The sequence below is a fragment of the Dermacentor silvarum genome, chromosome 4 (genome assembly GCF_013339745.2).
Source record: "Dermacentor silvarum isolate Dsil-2018 chromosome 4, BIME_Dsil_1.4, whole genome shotgun sequence".
Classification (NCBI taxonomy): domain Eukaryota; kingdom Metazoa; phylum Arthropoda; class Arachnida; order Ixodida; family Ixodidae; genus Dermacentor; species Dermacentor silvarum.
The window spans coordinates 42,158,966-42,175,809 of record NC_051157.2 but is presented as its reverse complement, the minus strand read 5'-3'; the positions used below and the strand labels follow the sequence as shown (position 1 = coordinate 42,175,809).

The window sequence follows — 16,844 nt, the reverse complement described above, 5'->3', positions numbered from 1 at the left end:
CTACACAAATTCCCCAGGTTGGACAGTGGTGTACAGTCACACCCACTTATAACTAATGCGGCAATTCCACGAAAAGTGGCTGTTCAGTAGTTCATTATACCAGGACTTAATGAAATACACATTAAAAACAATGATAATGTTTTCGACACCTCTTCATTACAAGAATTGGGCAACAGTTGCCTGCTTTTGCACTGTAGTATGCACAACAGCCTTACCAACGCTTCTTTGGTATATCTGCAGAAGCATGCACATTAGAGCAGACAAGCATGAGCTTTTTGCAGGAACATGCATTGATTGCCACTAAAGGGACAGTAAAGGCAAATATTAAGTCATCGTACAAGCACAAGTCAAATTGTCCACCTCTGTACTAGAAGGGAAACTTGTACCAGCGTCGTGTTCTTCTTTGCCAAAGTCCTTGTCCATTTAGCGCTGTTATTTTTCTAAACATGTCCACCTCTGTTTTCCGCAGTATTGACGTCATAGATATTTTCGAGCTAAATCGATCACGTTAGCTTTACTTAATATTTGCCTTTAGTGTCCCACCAAGGTTCCCTGACAACATCTTTAATTTCACATGTGTAGGAGTCCTGCACATAGGAGTCCTTACGGGATGGAAATGTGTAGTGTAGAGAACCTCCTTGTGTCTAACTGGTGCAAGTTAAATCTGCATGCCCTCCGTACGTGATGGGCTTTACAGCTTTCAAGAAAGTGCCATTGGTCATCAAGAGGACTTCAATTTTGTCCCACAAGAGCAGTGATAAAATATTATGATCGCACAGATTCTGCATATGGCTTATACGCAAGAAACGTGGACGAACCGGTACAAACATATTGCAATGTGATGAATTTTCCTCATAATTAGGCTCCCTTCGACATCAGTTATGCTGATGATTGCAGAACATCTCTCATGTTCATCAAGCCTAATTTCCTTTTCAATGCCTTTCTGACAAGAGATTTTTAGGTACCGCCATGATCCACATGTGAGCACTTGCTCATGAGCACAAGCAAGGGTGTGGGAGCCTACTTGGACAGCTGAACTTCTTCACTACCGGTTTTACAAGCCACACTTGAATCGAACAGACCTTACCTCCTCCCTATTCCTCCATCCCTCTCAAATTGATAACCAGCTGGCAACACGATTGATAAGGCTCGACCTGCACACACTCCTCAATGTTTTCTCTTTCATATCTTTTCCGCTTTCTTTCCATCTGTTCTGCGGAGGACATCAAGGAACAAGACTGACCTTGAATCTATATGGGGCTGTAGGGATGCATTTTAAAGTGAAGATTTTTTTAGATACTCTACTAGGTTGGCTTGGAAGTTGTCTGGTGCATTTTAAGCCCAGCGCACACAGCACAACGCGCTCACGCGGAAGTCTCACACCTGGCATCTCTCAAGCACAGCGCTCCCAACGCATACAAAATACTCAAGAATGAATGCATCAATCACGCCAAGGGGTGCGCTCACCTGGAAGTCTGGCATCTCTCGAGCCCAGCACACACATGGTGCAAAACGATAAATAAAACGCAATGACTCTAGCATCAACGCATTAATCATGCCAAGCAAAGCGCTCACATGGAACTGCTCATGGAAGCGCTCACACGGAATCTTGCAGAATAAATCCGATTGGCGGTGAGATGAGACTGTCAGAGATGCCTAGGCAGACCTCAGAAGAAGCAAGAAAGCGGAATACCGAAAGAGAATGTCAGCGCTATGCAGCAAACAATGCCAGGCATCAGCGTCAGGCAACAAAGTCTTTGAAATGTCTCGAAAGTTTCGTGTTCGCACGGTTCGGAAGTATGGCATGTTCTTTTAGACTCTTTTTTCCCCCCTGCTTGCACATTTCTTTTTATCCTAATTTTTCACATATAGTTTCAGAGCATTCTCTGTAACAGTTTGTTGCAGTGAAAGACAGTCACTAGACTTGGACTAATTGCAATGGGTGGTGTCTCGAATTTGCAGTTCTCATCATACCCTGTCTTTATGACCAAGAGACTGTTACATATGGGATTGTTACAAGTGGGTTTGACTGTATCTGCCACTGCATCCTTACACTGTCACCGACTATAGTAGAATGCAGTTCTTGATGCGCAACTAACTATGCCTTGTATCAGGAGGGCAGCCAACAATGCCACGAGTCTCATCCAAAAAGGCCAGCTCTGGCCACTTGCCTGTGGCGCAACACGGCAGCAGCAGTGGAGAAGCGCTCGTAGCAGTCATAGCAGCGGAAGATGGGAGCTGGTGCGTGAACCTCCAATAGGTGTTCTCTGAGCCCATCTACGCCGTCTAAGGTCAGGTCGCACAGGCTGCACTCCTGTGGTTGGTTCTCTTCTGACAGTTGGTGCACCTGTCAATCCAACACATGATGCACACAAGCAAAACCCAAGAAGCACAGTGATGCAAGTAAAACACGCGACAAACTCAAAGCTTATGGAGAGCCCTGTTTGCAGGAGGAATGGTGGATTACAGTTTTGGAACATGAAGCAGGCGAGCATGGCCATGATGTACACGCATACACTAGATAACATAAGGGCTTAAAGCCTCCTTTCTGTGGAGGGGGCGCCCTTATAGGGCCTCCCCCCCATCCATTTATTTATTTATATATATATATATATATGTCAGGTGAACTATTCTATGAAACATATAAAACAATAGAAGCACACAGGAAAAACACCAGAACTTTACTACCATTTTGGCAGGGGTTGTTTCACAGGCTACAGAAGTTGGGTTTGGGACGTTCACTTTTTGATTACTTTATTGGCACTGAAAAATCGGTGTAGTAAAGCCAACTTTCTCTAGAATTAAACAACCTATTATGGCTGTTTTGCAAATAAATATATCATTGTTAGTATGTTTCAGGCATTTATTTCATGGGCCAATTCAATGAAGCACTTAGAAAAAATTGGCATTTTGCAAACATTCTTTTTCAAAAATAATTCGGGAGGTAAAGGGTTAAAGATATGTAAACTCAAAGCAAATAAGTCTAGCTGCAACACAGAACATTAGTTGCCTGGCTTCATTATACTATATATTTGAGACCATATATTTATGAAACCATACATTTTATGGTTTCCCACCAGCTTACATACACAAGTGGACGAAATGCATACGTCTTTAACATAACACATCACTGATAATGCACAATTGAACGAATTAAAATTCACTAATTGAAAATTCACTAATTCACGAGCAGGTAGTTTCACACTCAGGTAGGTATACGTTGTGTCAAGAATCTTAGTCTAACAAGGGTGGCAATCGCCATGTGCAGTGCCTGGGTGAAATGCATGCAGCTGTACAACAATACCTGCTTTCGATCATGCCACATCAACCAATTAATTGCGATTATATCATTAATCGAAAAAATTGGAGAGTTAGAATTGCCCTGCACAAGGCACTACTGGTAATAAAACCACCTCTAGCGCTTGTTGCATGGGTACCGCAGTGCTACAGCTGGTTGACCTGCCGAGGGGGAGGGGCCGAGCCCCTTGTTAAAAATTCAAGGGGAGGGGCTCCTTCCCCACGTCCCCTCTGACTTTAAGCAGTGGATGAAATGGACCGCTTGACTTAGCTCCAAATTATCATGTTGCACCTCCCTTCATGTACTTGCTCCAACTATGAACACCAAAAAGCTGCTCTACCTGGATCTGATGAATCAGCATGTAAGCATAATGTGCAAAACGATCCTGGCATGTTTCACAAATGCTCAAAGCATGCTCCTTGTGATTTTCAGCATAGTGGTCCGTCAACTTCTGGTACCGATGAGTGAAGAAGTCGCAGTGTTCACAGTTGAGCCGGTTCCATTTATTTTTCGATTCCTAAAATAGAAGAAATATAGATTTCAGAACATAGTTTACAGTACAGTAGAACCTTGTTCATTCGAGCTCCCTGAGAGGGACCAGGAATTTATTAGAAGGAAACAGAGTCTGAATTAGAAAGAGCCCCTTTGAGTATAAAGCCCAGTCACCTCCACACCGCTCTGCTCTGGTCTGCTCTAGGCTCTCCACATGTTTTGTATCAACATTACAGTAACTAGCAACGTAACGAACCTTGGTCTTTGGTTTGAGTTTGTCCAAAGGCAGTCTGTGGGAGTGAGAAACTTAGTTTGAAGCCACCGTTGCATGTCTTTTGGAGTTTAAATTCACAGTAGTTATTCCCTATTCCAAATATGCATGGGACTTTTCTGGAAACAACCAAGCAGTTCGAACTATTAGGATTTTCCTGTATTAGCATTACGTAGCTTCATACATAGTGCCCCCCATGGTGTAAAACAGACAACCTCTGACTAAAAAGCTATAGCAGAGATCATCTCAATAAACAAAAGTACTACAAACAAATAAACAATGCAACGAATACAACGCTGCATGTCACTTGAAAAATAAAAGAAAAAAGGCTACAAGTCTGACCCCCGTATTCTAGAACATGGGCTCTCAAAGTGGGTACCACGGAACCCAGGGGTTCCGCAGGCCCCTCCTCGTGGTTCCGCGAGCCACTCATAAATATTCCCTGGTTCCACGCTCGCCAAGTCCGCCTCGCCATAGTCATCAACGGAAATCCTACGTGACAGTAACGCCAGAACGCTTCATGCCTAATTGTGCCTTTAAAGCCCTTATTCTAGTGTTTATCGCCGTACATAACACCGCGTTGGCGACAGGCTACGTGCCTTCGTAACTGCGCAGTCGCCATCCATGATTGCACCAATAGCCACCACGGTTTCGTCTACAAGTTCGTTTTGACAAGGTGCACGTGTCGGCCGTGTGCCTTCAAAAATGCGTAGTTGCTATCCATGATCACGGCGATAGCGACCGCACCTTCGTCCGCAGTTGCAGCAAACGGTAGTTTCATTTTGTCTTGGTGCGTGCGTCGGCTGCCTGCCTACAGAACTGCAAGGTCACTGTCGATAGCGGCGGCAGTTTCGTTCACAGCTGTTGCGGCAAACTAGTTTCGCTTTGACTCAGTGCAAAGATGTCGAGGATGAAGAGCACCGTCTACATCGCAATGAATGGACAATTTGTTGGCGACCAGCTCACTGGCTAAAAATAATCGGGATGTGCGCGCGGTATTGAAAAGCATGCCTCAGATGAGGACGCGCGCCGCGGCCGCGCTGCAAAGAAAGCCGCGAGGCCTTCGCCGCTCCGAGTGCTAATCAGACTCGAGATGACGAGAATTGGAGTTCCCGGACTGCTTTTGTGCCAAATAGAAACAGGATTTGCTGATTCAACCAGTAAATAAAAGCGAGTTGATGCAGTAGGCATTTGTTTGTTACTTTCTTTATATCCGCGATAATTCTACATTCGATTAATTCGGACATTTTTTTTCCCGGTCCCATGAAATTTGACTTAGCGAGGTTTTACAGTATGCAAAGTAGAGTCGGCACTAATTCTAAGACCTGTTGTGATGAAAGGTTATAAGTCTCCCCGTGCGATATGCACTGAAAACTCGTTCTTTCTCAGTGTGCCTTGGTTGCGATGCTGTCTTGTCTTGGCTCAGACGATTGCACCCAATTTGCACCATGTGGGTTGCACGTCGTCATCAAAATAGCCTGTCCACCACCACCGTTAACACCAAACATGTTGTACGCTATGCCTACCATCTTTACTGGGGGCGGGAGGGGGGGGGGGGAGTTCCTTGGCACTTATGAAGCTTAGCAGGGTTCCCTGGGACCAACATGCTTGAGAACCCCTGTTCTATAGAACATTCCTCTACTCAACACTCCATCTCGACTCAAGAAAGTAGATAGCAGAGCCACCCCTCGTATGAAGTGGCCACTGCGCTTCGTGATCATCCACGGCAATTCTTGAGAAGTGTAGCGTCTTCATCAGTCAAGGGGCGCCATGGTGCTCAACTTGATGGAGTGGAGGAAGAACTTCGAGTCAAGTATTGTTTGGAAATAAAGGGATAAGTGCATCACATACGCTGGCTGAAATAATTGCGAGAATTTCATGCAGTATGCACAAAAGTTTGTGATCTCAAATACGAGCAGAATTCAATGTATACAGTAGAACCTCGCTGTTACGTTCCCGGGTGCTGCGTTTTCCCGGCTGTTACGTCGTTTGCGGCCGGTCCCGGCATAGCTCCCATAGGACCCAATGTATTGGTAACCCCGCTGTTACGTCGCAACTGTGTGACCGTTCCCGCATCATGCGATCAGAACTGCCAGCCAGCGCCGGCCCGACCGGCCATGTTGACTTTTCATGTAGCTTAGCTTGGTGGCTTGACGATGGGATTGGCTGCCCAAAGTGCCGGGGACGACAGCCATGACGTATTTTCGGTTTCCACCAGCAAAAGCATGGCCTTTGAGATCCGTATTTGCTATCTAAAGATGGTGTCTATGACGCGTTGGGGCCCTAAAATTGGTTTTGGTGCATAGTTCCGTATAAAGTCGAAGAGCAATAACGCCATCGCCGCGCGCCGTATGCTGTATGTGCGAGTGAAAGCGTGCGAGGGGAGCCGACCGCGTCACTTTGGGAGGGGAGCCAGCGCGCGTAAGAACGAAAAGCAGGGAGGAAGCGCGCCTTCTTCCGTTGCACTCGAGACACCGGCGAGGGAGCGAGGGGGGAGTGGAAGGGAGGGTTTACGGGCGGCGCTGTACTCTGGCACCAACTGCGTACTGCACAGCGGCGCGCGGTCGCGTGGGCCGTATCTTGAAATCAATCTGCATTGGAGGCAGAGTCTAGGCAGTGTAGGTGCATCAGCGGCTCGTAGCTTTGTGCATGCTATGTGTTCTCAGCGCTCAGTTTGCATTGAAGCGATAGACAACAGCACGAAGGTCACTTCGCTCGCTGCTACAGCGGTGCTTCCTCACACCAGCGTTTGACAGCGCGTGTCCGCGCTCATCGAGTGTTTGCGCTCATCGAGTGTGATGTGTTCATGTTTGCCTGTGGGTGCTGACGCCATACTTGTTAATATAGTTAATAAGCGAATGTTTACAAGTTTATACGGACGATAAAACTACTATCCTTACTTTGTGCAGCTGTCTACTAATTTGCTATCGCAATCGATGCTTCGGCTTTCGGGCGAAACTACGACTTTTTTTCACACGTAAGAATTAAAATAATATTGTGTGCAGTTCACCACTACTATCATTTCTTAATTTTTCCTGTTTCTCGGCTCTTGCGTTTCCCAGCTCGTACGCTTTTTTTACGGTCCGGTGAAAAACGTATCAGCGGGGTTCTACTGTACAATTTATTCAATGTGTACAACATTTGAAGAATTTGATACTATTTGGTACCCATAAACATTCACTAGCAAATGAACCTACAGGCATACTGTAGTTACTAGTGCTTCTATGGTACAATCTGTATGCTGAAATTTCAGGCTATGCATCTTGAATAAAAGGCAATGTTTTATTTTTCGTTCTTTTTCCATGAATAGCATGTTCTGCAAGCTCATGATGACCAGAGATAAGCACTTGCAACACAAGCTGGACAGCCAGATGAGTAATGTCTGCTACAAAGAAAAGGTGTAATGCAGAGTGACATACCGTAACATAAACTTTAACGTCTTTTCCCTCTGTAAAAAAAAAAAGGGGGGGGGGGGGGGGAGGACAGTTTCAGGCATCATATTGCTTCAAAAATCTTTTGCAACACAGCAATGAGCAAGTGCACCAGTCCAGTAGAGCTTGCCATGTCACAATGCACATATGAACGCTAAATTTACTAACAGGCTAGAAAAACAATCAAGCAATTCTAGAAAATACTAACAAAGGATGCACTCTTTAGAACAGTTGTTCTTACTATGCAAGTGAAAAGCCTTGTACTACTTAGCTAGCACCAGCTGAATTAGTATTACTACTGCCAATAAGCAACATGTTGCTCTATGATGAGCAGGCATTCAGTATAAAAACCATTTTCTCAACACAACCACACACATGTTTTCACAAATGCATAAGCACATAAGTTTTCATAAGCATGTGTTTTCACAAACGAGACAAGATGGATGGATTGATTGGTTTATTCATTCATTTATTGACTGATTGATGTTTCAACGCAACACATCGTATGAGAGGGATCCGGTTTATTTTGTCCACTCACGGTTTTTTACCACACCCAAAGTACCCCACACAAGCGCTTTTGCATTCCAGCCCCATTGAAGCACAAACACCATGGCTGGAAATGAAACGCACAACCTCATGCTCAGCAGCAGAGCACCATAGTTGCTGAGCCATCCTGGCAGGTGAAAAGCCAAGAACACATTTATAGAACCATACATGCAAAGCTCTCCCTTCTGATTTTCACATGCAACTGGCTCAATGTAGAAGTGCTGGCATCACTACCAATGTGAAGAGAGCTCTTTATTAAGGCGAAAGCCTTATATGTCTCATCGTTCAGCCGACCTTCAACGTCCTTGAGCGAAAACCGTGTCGTCTATGCGAAATCATACCCAATGACTACTCAGTGTAGTAATTTACTTACTACACCTACCTGGCATCGTGTCTTACCTATATGCAAACGCTCACGCAACAAATGTGATGGTGTGCAGGTCACCGTCGTCATCGTCTTCTATGAGTAAGCAAGCAACGCTTGCACAACAATTCTGATGGTGCACAGGTCAAGCAAGCAACACTCACGCAACAATTTTGATAGTGTGCGGGTCACCATCGTCATTGTGTTAATTAAGATAATTAATAGTCAATTAATGCACTCAAACCCAATATCTTGGGTGGGAGTAACACCCTCGACCTTTGATGGGGGTCGAACCTACGATCTTTGGTGTTAGTTCGGCCAAGGTTAATTAAGGCACAGTTAATTAAGGCAGCATCAATTAAGGCACTCAAACCTGCGTCCTTTGGTCGGAAAAAACAATAATAAGTAACAACGCATTCGCATGACAATGCCAAGTAATATAATGAACGTCTCGAGCGCGCAGGCTTTCACCTTAACCCTCTTTGGCGTATGCTAAAGTAACTGTCAATTTCTCAAAAGCGAAGAGGTTTGCCAGCGTAGAACTTCTAGCAATCTAAGCTGACCATAAAGGGGTGCAAAACATACATGATCCCCCACCACAATGTCTCTGCATTATCTTCATAGCTGTAGCTGGAGTTCTGACAAGCAATCATTTGCTCCTTTATCTGTAACAGACAGTTTTACCATAGCATTTAGCTGCCCTCTCTGCTCAGAACCGTATGTCCCAACAAACTGCATACAGCTGCTCAGCCTGAAAGCTACTGCACATGCCTACAACACTCATGCCCGCAGCAGAAGGCAAAATACTGCCTTAGCTCCACTGCCGAGACGATTGAGTGGAGTGTGACAGTGCATGGTTTCTTTGTCATTTTGCTGTGAAGCAACTATGCATTACCATCAAAAATGTGAACTGAATGCAGTTCTCTGCAGTGCCTGAGCACTTGAAATATGAGCAGAGTGAACCATAAGCAACGCATATCTGAAACTGTTGAATATGTGTGCTATAAGTAAACGACCATTATTTCTCCAGAATGTAAGTGCAGGGTAGGTAATTACACATGTAAAGAGCACCTGTTCAGGCCAAATAAAATGAAAGCAAGACCCACTCCACTTACTGCGCATGCAGATGGACCGGTGCTTGTAGAATAAGGTATCAACAAAGAACCGTTTCGGGCAGTGGGGGCATTTGAGGGGTGCATTGCTAATGTGCTTGCGTCTCAGGTGGACCTGTAAAGCTGCCTGCAAGAGGTATGTATTTTTAGACTCTTCCCACATGCAAACCTGTTCTGAAATGTATGAAACATATATCCCAATGTTGCCTACAAAGGCCAACATTCTGATATAAAACGGCTAACCCAAGAGGGCCAGATAATTAGCATTCAATTATTGTACATAGTGATGTTCATTATTTCTTAAGAAAATCAGTTCTTAGTCAGTTGTACAGAACTCGGTGCAGCTTCATGTGGTTTGACCTTCTGTCCAGCTTCAGCTAAATCGAACAAAATAGCTAGCAGTGCAAGGGAAATCGAACAAAATCGCTAGCAGTGCAAGGGAAAGCCCAAGTTAACTCTCAAAAACAGGTCAATAAGAGGAAGCTTGAATTGAGAGAAAAAAAATGTAAGGTACGGTTCACGCAAACCGACTGCCAGTGACAGCTTCCCAAATGAGAGTGAACATCAGTTGTAGGAATACATCTAGTTAGGCTAGTTGGTGATGCATAGCTATTAGAAGAGGAGTCCTCTATCCTTCCTCCGTGTGTTGTTAATTTGCACTGCTCTTTTAACAGACAGCAGCTGTCTTCTCTACTTTCATGACTAATCATAAGCACAAAAGATCCAGCTTAGCCTCAGACAAGAGGTGCAATAACAAGGATCACGATTTGAGACAGACCCAACAGCCAAAACCAAAGATTGCGAACACAGTGAAACACACCTGTGAAAAGCAAAAGCGAGGGCAGTGGGGACATGGCAAACGAGGCCGACGAGCGCGGATGGCTCCCAGCAGCTCAAGCCCGCTTCCATCCTTTTTCGCAAACAAAATGGAAGGTGCATTGGCAGATTCACCAGCTGTGACAGCACCAGCGTCACCCACTTCGAGGTGGCCTACGCTGTGGTCATGAAGGCTTTCGGAAATGACACTACAAATCGTTTCATCGACAGACGTATTCTCAGGAGGTGGCACCGCAACAGGGTTGTAGAACGCAGCCGGAAGTGCCTCAAGCGGCCGTACCAGTTCTACTTTAGGGCCTGGGCTACATGCGTTCCTTTGCACATGCTTGGCATGTAGGTCCTGCGAGAAAGCCAGAATTCGAAGATGAGCACATGCCGAAAGATTGTAAGCACAGATAGGCTGCCGCAAACCATCTATTTTATTAATACAGGCTGCAGTCCGTGTTACACAAAAAAAATTCAGAGCCCTTCCACTACTGTGAAGATGGAAACCAGTGAAGCTGTGACTATCGTAGCTCCGCTATAGTGAATATTGCTATAGTGAATTTATTGACTGTCATTATTGACTATATTGAGCGTATTCGGCAAGTTAGTCAAAGAGCAAGTACACTGGCGTCTTGTTTTCCCCCGGCGCGATGGCCAAGTAGTGCGTTTGCTGCGACAAGTCCGCCCCATCGTTATATAGCGTATGAGCCACAGCGTTCATAGCCGTGGCAGACTGCACAGCATCGTGCAGACAAACAGGTGCCCAATTTTTATGTGTCCAGAGAACTAACATAGAAATGACAGTAAAGCTCCTAAATAAAGTAGAAATCTAATAAGCGCATCTGATTTTTTAGCAAGAAAAAAGAAAAGGTCACAGGCCTGCGCAGTACACGCAGCACAGCGTAAGCTGGAGGAGGGGCTCCATAGGAGCTCCATTTTTGGCACCACGCACTTCAGGGTATTCGCGGCGATCTGAACTGTCCGCCCAGTGTCGACGGCGAGCTGCGGTTTGTACTGCTCTCTGCACCACGGTCTGCTGAGCCCTACGTTGCCTGATTCGCTCCTTGAGCAGTGGTTCTTACCTTGCGAGGAGGCGCCATAACAGGCCCCGAAGAGTAAACACAGCTATCCGGACTACGTGGCGCACATGTCCCATCCCTTGACCTGTGGCACGGTACTTTGATGTTTATGATGATGATGGTTTATTGGTATCCCCTTCGAAACGGGGCGGTGACAAATAGTCACCTAGCCTGCTTGAGTTAACTAGCTCCAGCTACATGCAGCATGTAACTGCTATATGCAATTGCTACATGTCAGGACACCTGGTGGCATACAAGGGAACTGCAATGCAAAGTTTTGTACGTATCAACACTATGCAGCCCGCATGTCGCATCGCGTGTCAAATCGCACGATACGATGCTAATGATGATGATTTAATGACATTTCCCTTTGAAACAGGACGGTGACAAACAGTCGCCTAGCCTGCTTTAATTAATCAGGTACGCCATATATGTTTTTAATTACAGCAACATTTATACATCTCCACACTCTTCTTTTGATTCCTCAAGCTTTCTCTATCTGCCATGTACCGCTACCTATGCAACTGCTACATGGCGTACCACCTCGTATAATAATATGCAACTGCAATGCAAAGTGCGCATGTGTCGACGCTACGCAGCGCGCATCTCACATCGCAAGAAAAGTGATACGATACGATGCTAATGATGGTGGTGATGATGATTTATTGGCATCCCCTTTGAAATGCGGATGTGACGTTATCACCTAGCCAGCTTGATTTATTCAGGCACACAATATATATTTTTATATTTTTCTAACATTCTCATATACATTTCTTAAACTTCTTTTTCTTCCTCAAACCTTCTTGTACAATCTTGTACCGCTAACTGTGCATCTGCTACATGGCTTTCTACCTGGTGTAATAATATGCAACTGCAATGCAAGGTGGGCCCGTATCGACGCTATGCGGCGTGCATGTCACATCGCGTGTCTCCTCGCGCGCTAGGACACATTTATAGGACATTTTTACGCTGCAAGCTAACAAGCGCTGGTGTGGCTCAGTCATAGAGAAGCTGACTCCCGCGCTGCGGGCCCGGGTTCGATCCTGGCGGGAACAGGGTATTTTTTTTCTCATTACTGGCGATAACAGCTACGGACACTGGACAACGGCGGCGGCAGCGGACGCCATCGCCAACTGAACCGGCTATTGGAATGAGCCCATTACAGCTCACACTGTAAAATGTGATGCACAATAACGGCCAGTTTCCAAAAGTCAGCTTCGTGCAATACATCCGCGTTATGTTTACCAGCAGTAAATCCTGTCTGATTGCATTCCGCGCAGGCAGTTTGCAGCCCAATTAAAAAAAAAAGAATGAACGTGTCAGAATAAATATACCATAATCAGACATTGTAAGCTACAGTTATTGCTTGAAAATCTCTCTAGGGCCGGCCAAAAATACGCATTTTCAAAGGGAGATTATGTGTGTTTAATGCATTCACGGTTCCCCAAGCTCCGTGACAGACGCTGCCACTAAAGGGGTCGCTGTTGGGGTCACCATAGGGGTCAGGCACATGCATGCCGACTGGCCAAGTTCGAATTATCCTATGAAGGCCAATTTTTTAATCGATAACGACAATTTGGGCCCATAGAAACGCATGGGCACTGGCCGAGACCTTTAGTCAGGATCGAATTAACCGAAAAACCTATCTGGAGTCGAATTAACAGAAGTCTACAGTATTTACAAGTTGCACCGATTTCACATGGTCAGTATGCGAGACTATAAACAGAATTGCAGCTCATGGTGCCTATAATTCGTAATATCTTCTACTTCTGACTGCAATCATCATCCTTTCTTATTCTCCTTTTTTTCTTCCCTTTCCTTTCCTCCAAGCAGAGTAGCAGGCAAGTTTCCAAATTTCTTAGTCTATTATTCAATACACTATCTTAAAAACATTTAAGAAATCTCGGACACACATTTTCTTACTTTTCATGCCTTTCATAATAAATTGCAATATATTCTCTTGTTATTTGAGAGAAACGACCTTAATGCACATGAGAGGGGGCACCTACAGCACGATGAAATTTGACAAGTATTTCGTATCTCGGCCATTTATCCTACATGCCATTTATCTATAAACAAAACAGCACCACCTTTGAGAGGAAGGACCTCCTGCAGACACTGCAGCGAAATCCATTTTGAACATGAAGGCACAGGTGCTTGTTGAGAGTGGATTCGCTCTTGAAGACACGGCGGCACAGTATGCATGACTGTGCAGGTCCTCCATGATTAACTTCATGATGTGATGCTTGCTCTCTGCACAAATGATCCATGAAAGAAAAATAGGTCACAGCTATCTTTATCTTATTAGGTCACAAACTACAAGACAAATAATTAGGGGCGTGTGAATATACAAATTTTCGAATACGAATTGAATACGAATACTTAGCTTCGAATAGAATTGAATATCTAGTAATGATATGCACGTGCATTATTAGCAAGTTGAGTTAATTTGTTATGTTGGAACATAGCAATTACATTGTCCATGTTAGAAAACTAGACTACTGAGCCGTTATACTAAAGCATTGTGTATTTGGCACATGTTAACTTCGAAGATTTAGTAATTCCCTCTAGCTGTCCGAGCCAGCCTGTGCCTTATTATACTGCATAATATGCCTGCAAACTCGGAGGCATTTGACCTTGTGCCAGTCGTCACTCATCTTGCTTGCTGTCAAGCAATAAGCTTAAAATTGAGGGTGGCGCTGCAAAAAAAAATATTTGGAGGACACTTAAGCTGCGCCTTTAAGAGTGGAATGCGATAGCATTCAAAGATCCCTGACTGCTTGGCAGGCTTCCTGGCAACTGCAGCTTTCCGTTTTCTCCAACTTCGCCTCCACGCGTGGCTGCCGAGGAGGTGAGCACCATCTGGAAAATGTTCTTGCAAGGAACCAATCGGCATGCGCCATTGTATGACAGTAGAAATGCTGGAAAAGGGCTTTGTGTTTGAGTTTCCACCGTAAAAAATTATGTTTTCTCGTATATTAAAACTACAATGCGACGCTATCACGTCTTTAGGTTGTGGTTAGGTCATACTTCACGATTTTTCTGACCCAGTTTAGTTAAAAAAATTCAATTACTTCACTAATGCCTCTGCGCCACGCAGGAGGGCCTATGTGGTCGGGGTCATCCGGGATGACTTTCTTCGCCGCGGAGGCCAGCGCCGACACTGGATATTCTGCAACATTGTGCTTTTAACGCTATCGTGTTAAAAAAGAATTCTAGGCTCTCCCGTAATCAAGAGTAGATGCAAGCATGAAATGACTACCATATGTCGTCTTTTGCTGCCTTTGGTGCTGCCGCCTTCAACCGCTTTTCTTCTTCCAACAGTGCAGCGCGCTCAGCGTCTGTCGCTACTTTTTCTTCGTGTCGCGGACCGCTCATGACTCGCGGACCGCTGGCGTTCAAAAGAGCACAGACAACCTCTCTATCTGCCTTTTGAACGTCGCTATTGGAAATGACAAATAAAACTTCAGCATACTAGAAGTTACAGCTTGAGTGATATTGTAAACAAAAATTAGCAAGAAATTGGAAGCAATATTTTTTGTAACTTGTTTGGGAAATATCTAGCATGTGCAATGCGGTCCTGTACAAAGGATTGGGGGCCAAAGGCCACATATTCATAACTTTTGACTGGTTGCCCAGATGATCTCATTTTGTTCTGCCAACGATGCACGGATGTTCTCATTTGAGCGCCCGGATAACGGCTCTGGCTCGAGGTCACTTGAAGGTCGCCGACAACGGGATGTAAAAGTATTTCATGCTTAAAGTGCACCCTTGCTGTCCGCAAACCCGTGCCCCTTGCTACTGATAGGCTGTCTTTCCCGCAACGTTTAGACGTTTACTGGCTAAGTGTGCTTTACAGGCGAAATTTCGTTAGCAGTACGAAATCGTCACAAGTTCAGCACAAGATCGCCCCAATATTCTTAGATTAGATAAAAACAAATGCTAAAAACCATGTTTACTCCCACACAGTCAGCAATATATTCGATTTTATTCGAATGTTCGTATCCAACTGAATATTCCAACGCCCCCATTTTCGAATATTTATTTTTCGAATCGAATATTAAAAATATAATATTCGATAATATTCTAACTTTTCGAATATTCACACACTCCTACAGTAATAATAAACACACAAATTACTGCAATCAGCTTTAATATTTTACCACTGAAAACTTGAAGTTCATTTGCAAGATCGACTGACTGATTTGACTACCAAAGCTACACTGGGTATATGAGATTGCACTGGAGGGCTGCAGATTTAATTCCGACTGCTTCTACCACCTATCAATCAATTTTAAAATTTCAAATGTATTGCATGATGCTTGGTACCTTTTCCAACATTGTTACTAGAGGTTGTAAACTTTCAGAAACTTATTCAAGTGCTTCACATGTAATTCCCAATACCGTTTTGTTAGTGATAAATGAGTTCTACTTGCTATATGTCCCCAATTAAGACTGCACATGCATAGACACCAGGCCTACCTTGAAGAGCTTATGAATCCACAGTAATAGCAGTCCCAACAGTCCCCAGCCTTCTGGATGGGTGTGATATCTCCACAGAGCTCAGGTACTGGAAATATAAGTACTATTTCATTATGACCGACGATGACAAAACAGATGGCTTGCATGTCATTCGAGGTAGTATGTTGAAACACTACTGGCATAGCAGACAGTTGTGCCTTACACTAACCCACTTATATTCATCTACAGTGTGGAACTAAGCTCTGGTTGTACTCATGCTTGACATTCTGTGCAAGCCGTTTGTGAGACTTCTGATGTCAACAAACTAAACAGGTTTTCCTTGAATGGCAGATCACAGCAGCTGTAAATAGAATTAGCACGTGTCAGGGCCACCCCAGCTGCTGGGGCTTGGGGTGGGGATCTACAACAAACAACCTTGAAACGTGCCCTAGTTGACCAGCTCCTGTATCTATGGTGGACACTCATCACCTTTTGTGGCTGTGTTCTGGTACTCGGGATATTAAGCACAAGATGCTCACAGAGACCAAGCTCAAGCTGAATGTTCCAGAGGACTATACTCGTACAGACAACAAATGTGTAGACCGATCACTTGCAGTACCTGCATCACATAGGACTGCATGCATTTACTTGATGCTCCTATTTGTCCATTTTTCAGCAAATCCCTCGAATAAGAAAATAAATTAATAAATAATAATAAAAAATAGAATTAGCAACATTCCATTTTTTTTATACTAAAATCCATCATCGGGCATATATGCGAAGACATCTAAAAGGGGCTGTGCAATGTGCCCTAGCAAGGAAACTTCTTATGCAGCACCAATGACAACACCACGCTGTGGCAATACTGTGCACCAGAAGCAAGCATGAGGCATCACAAACACAGACTACAATGATTAGGTAAGTTTATGTTCTTGTGCTATTACAAGAAAAGAATGTAATTATGTTTC

At 44.5% G+C, this 16,844-nt stretch overlaps 1 protein-coding gene across 2 annotated transcripts in view; it reads right to left on the bottom strand.

The window, feature by feature from the left end:
* The window catches only part of LOC119449873 (zinc finger protein 668-like), a 38,741-nt gene that overhangs the window by 17,948 nt on the left and 3,949 nt on the right, over positions 1-16,844 (bottom strand). For both annotated transcript variants that reach the window (XM_049665493.1, XM_037713155.2), the window contains exons 8-14: positions 15,898-15,985; positions 13,506-13,668; positions 10,335-10,691; positions 9,518-9,641; positions 7,481-7,509; positions 3,639-3,815; positions 2,172-2,347 (exon numbers count right to left, since the gene is read on the bottom strand). In XM_049665493.1, the coding sequence (XP_049521450.1) occupies positions 2,172-2,347; positions 3,639-3,815; positions 7,481-7,509; positions 9,518-9,641; positions 10,335-10,691; positions 13,506-13,668; positions 15,898-15,985 (1,114 nt within the window). The remainder of the gene's footprint in view (positions 1-2,171; positions 2,348-3,638; positions 3,816-7,480; positions 7,510-9,517; positions 9,642-10,334; positions 10,692-13,505; positions 13,669-15,897; positions 15,986-16,844) is intronic.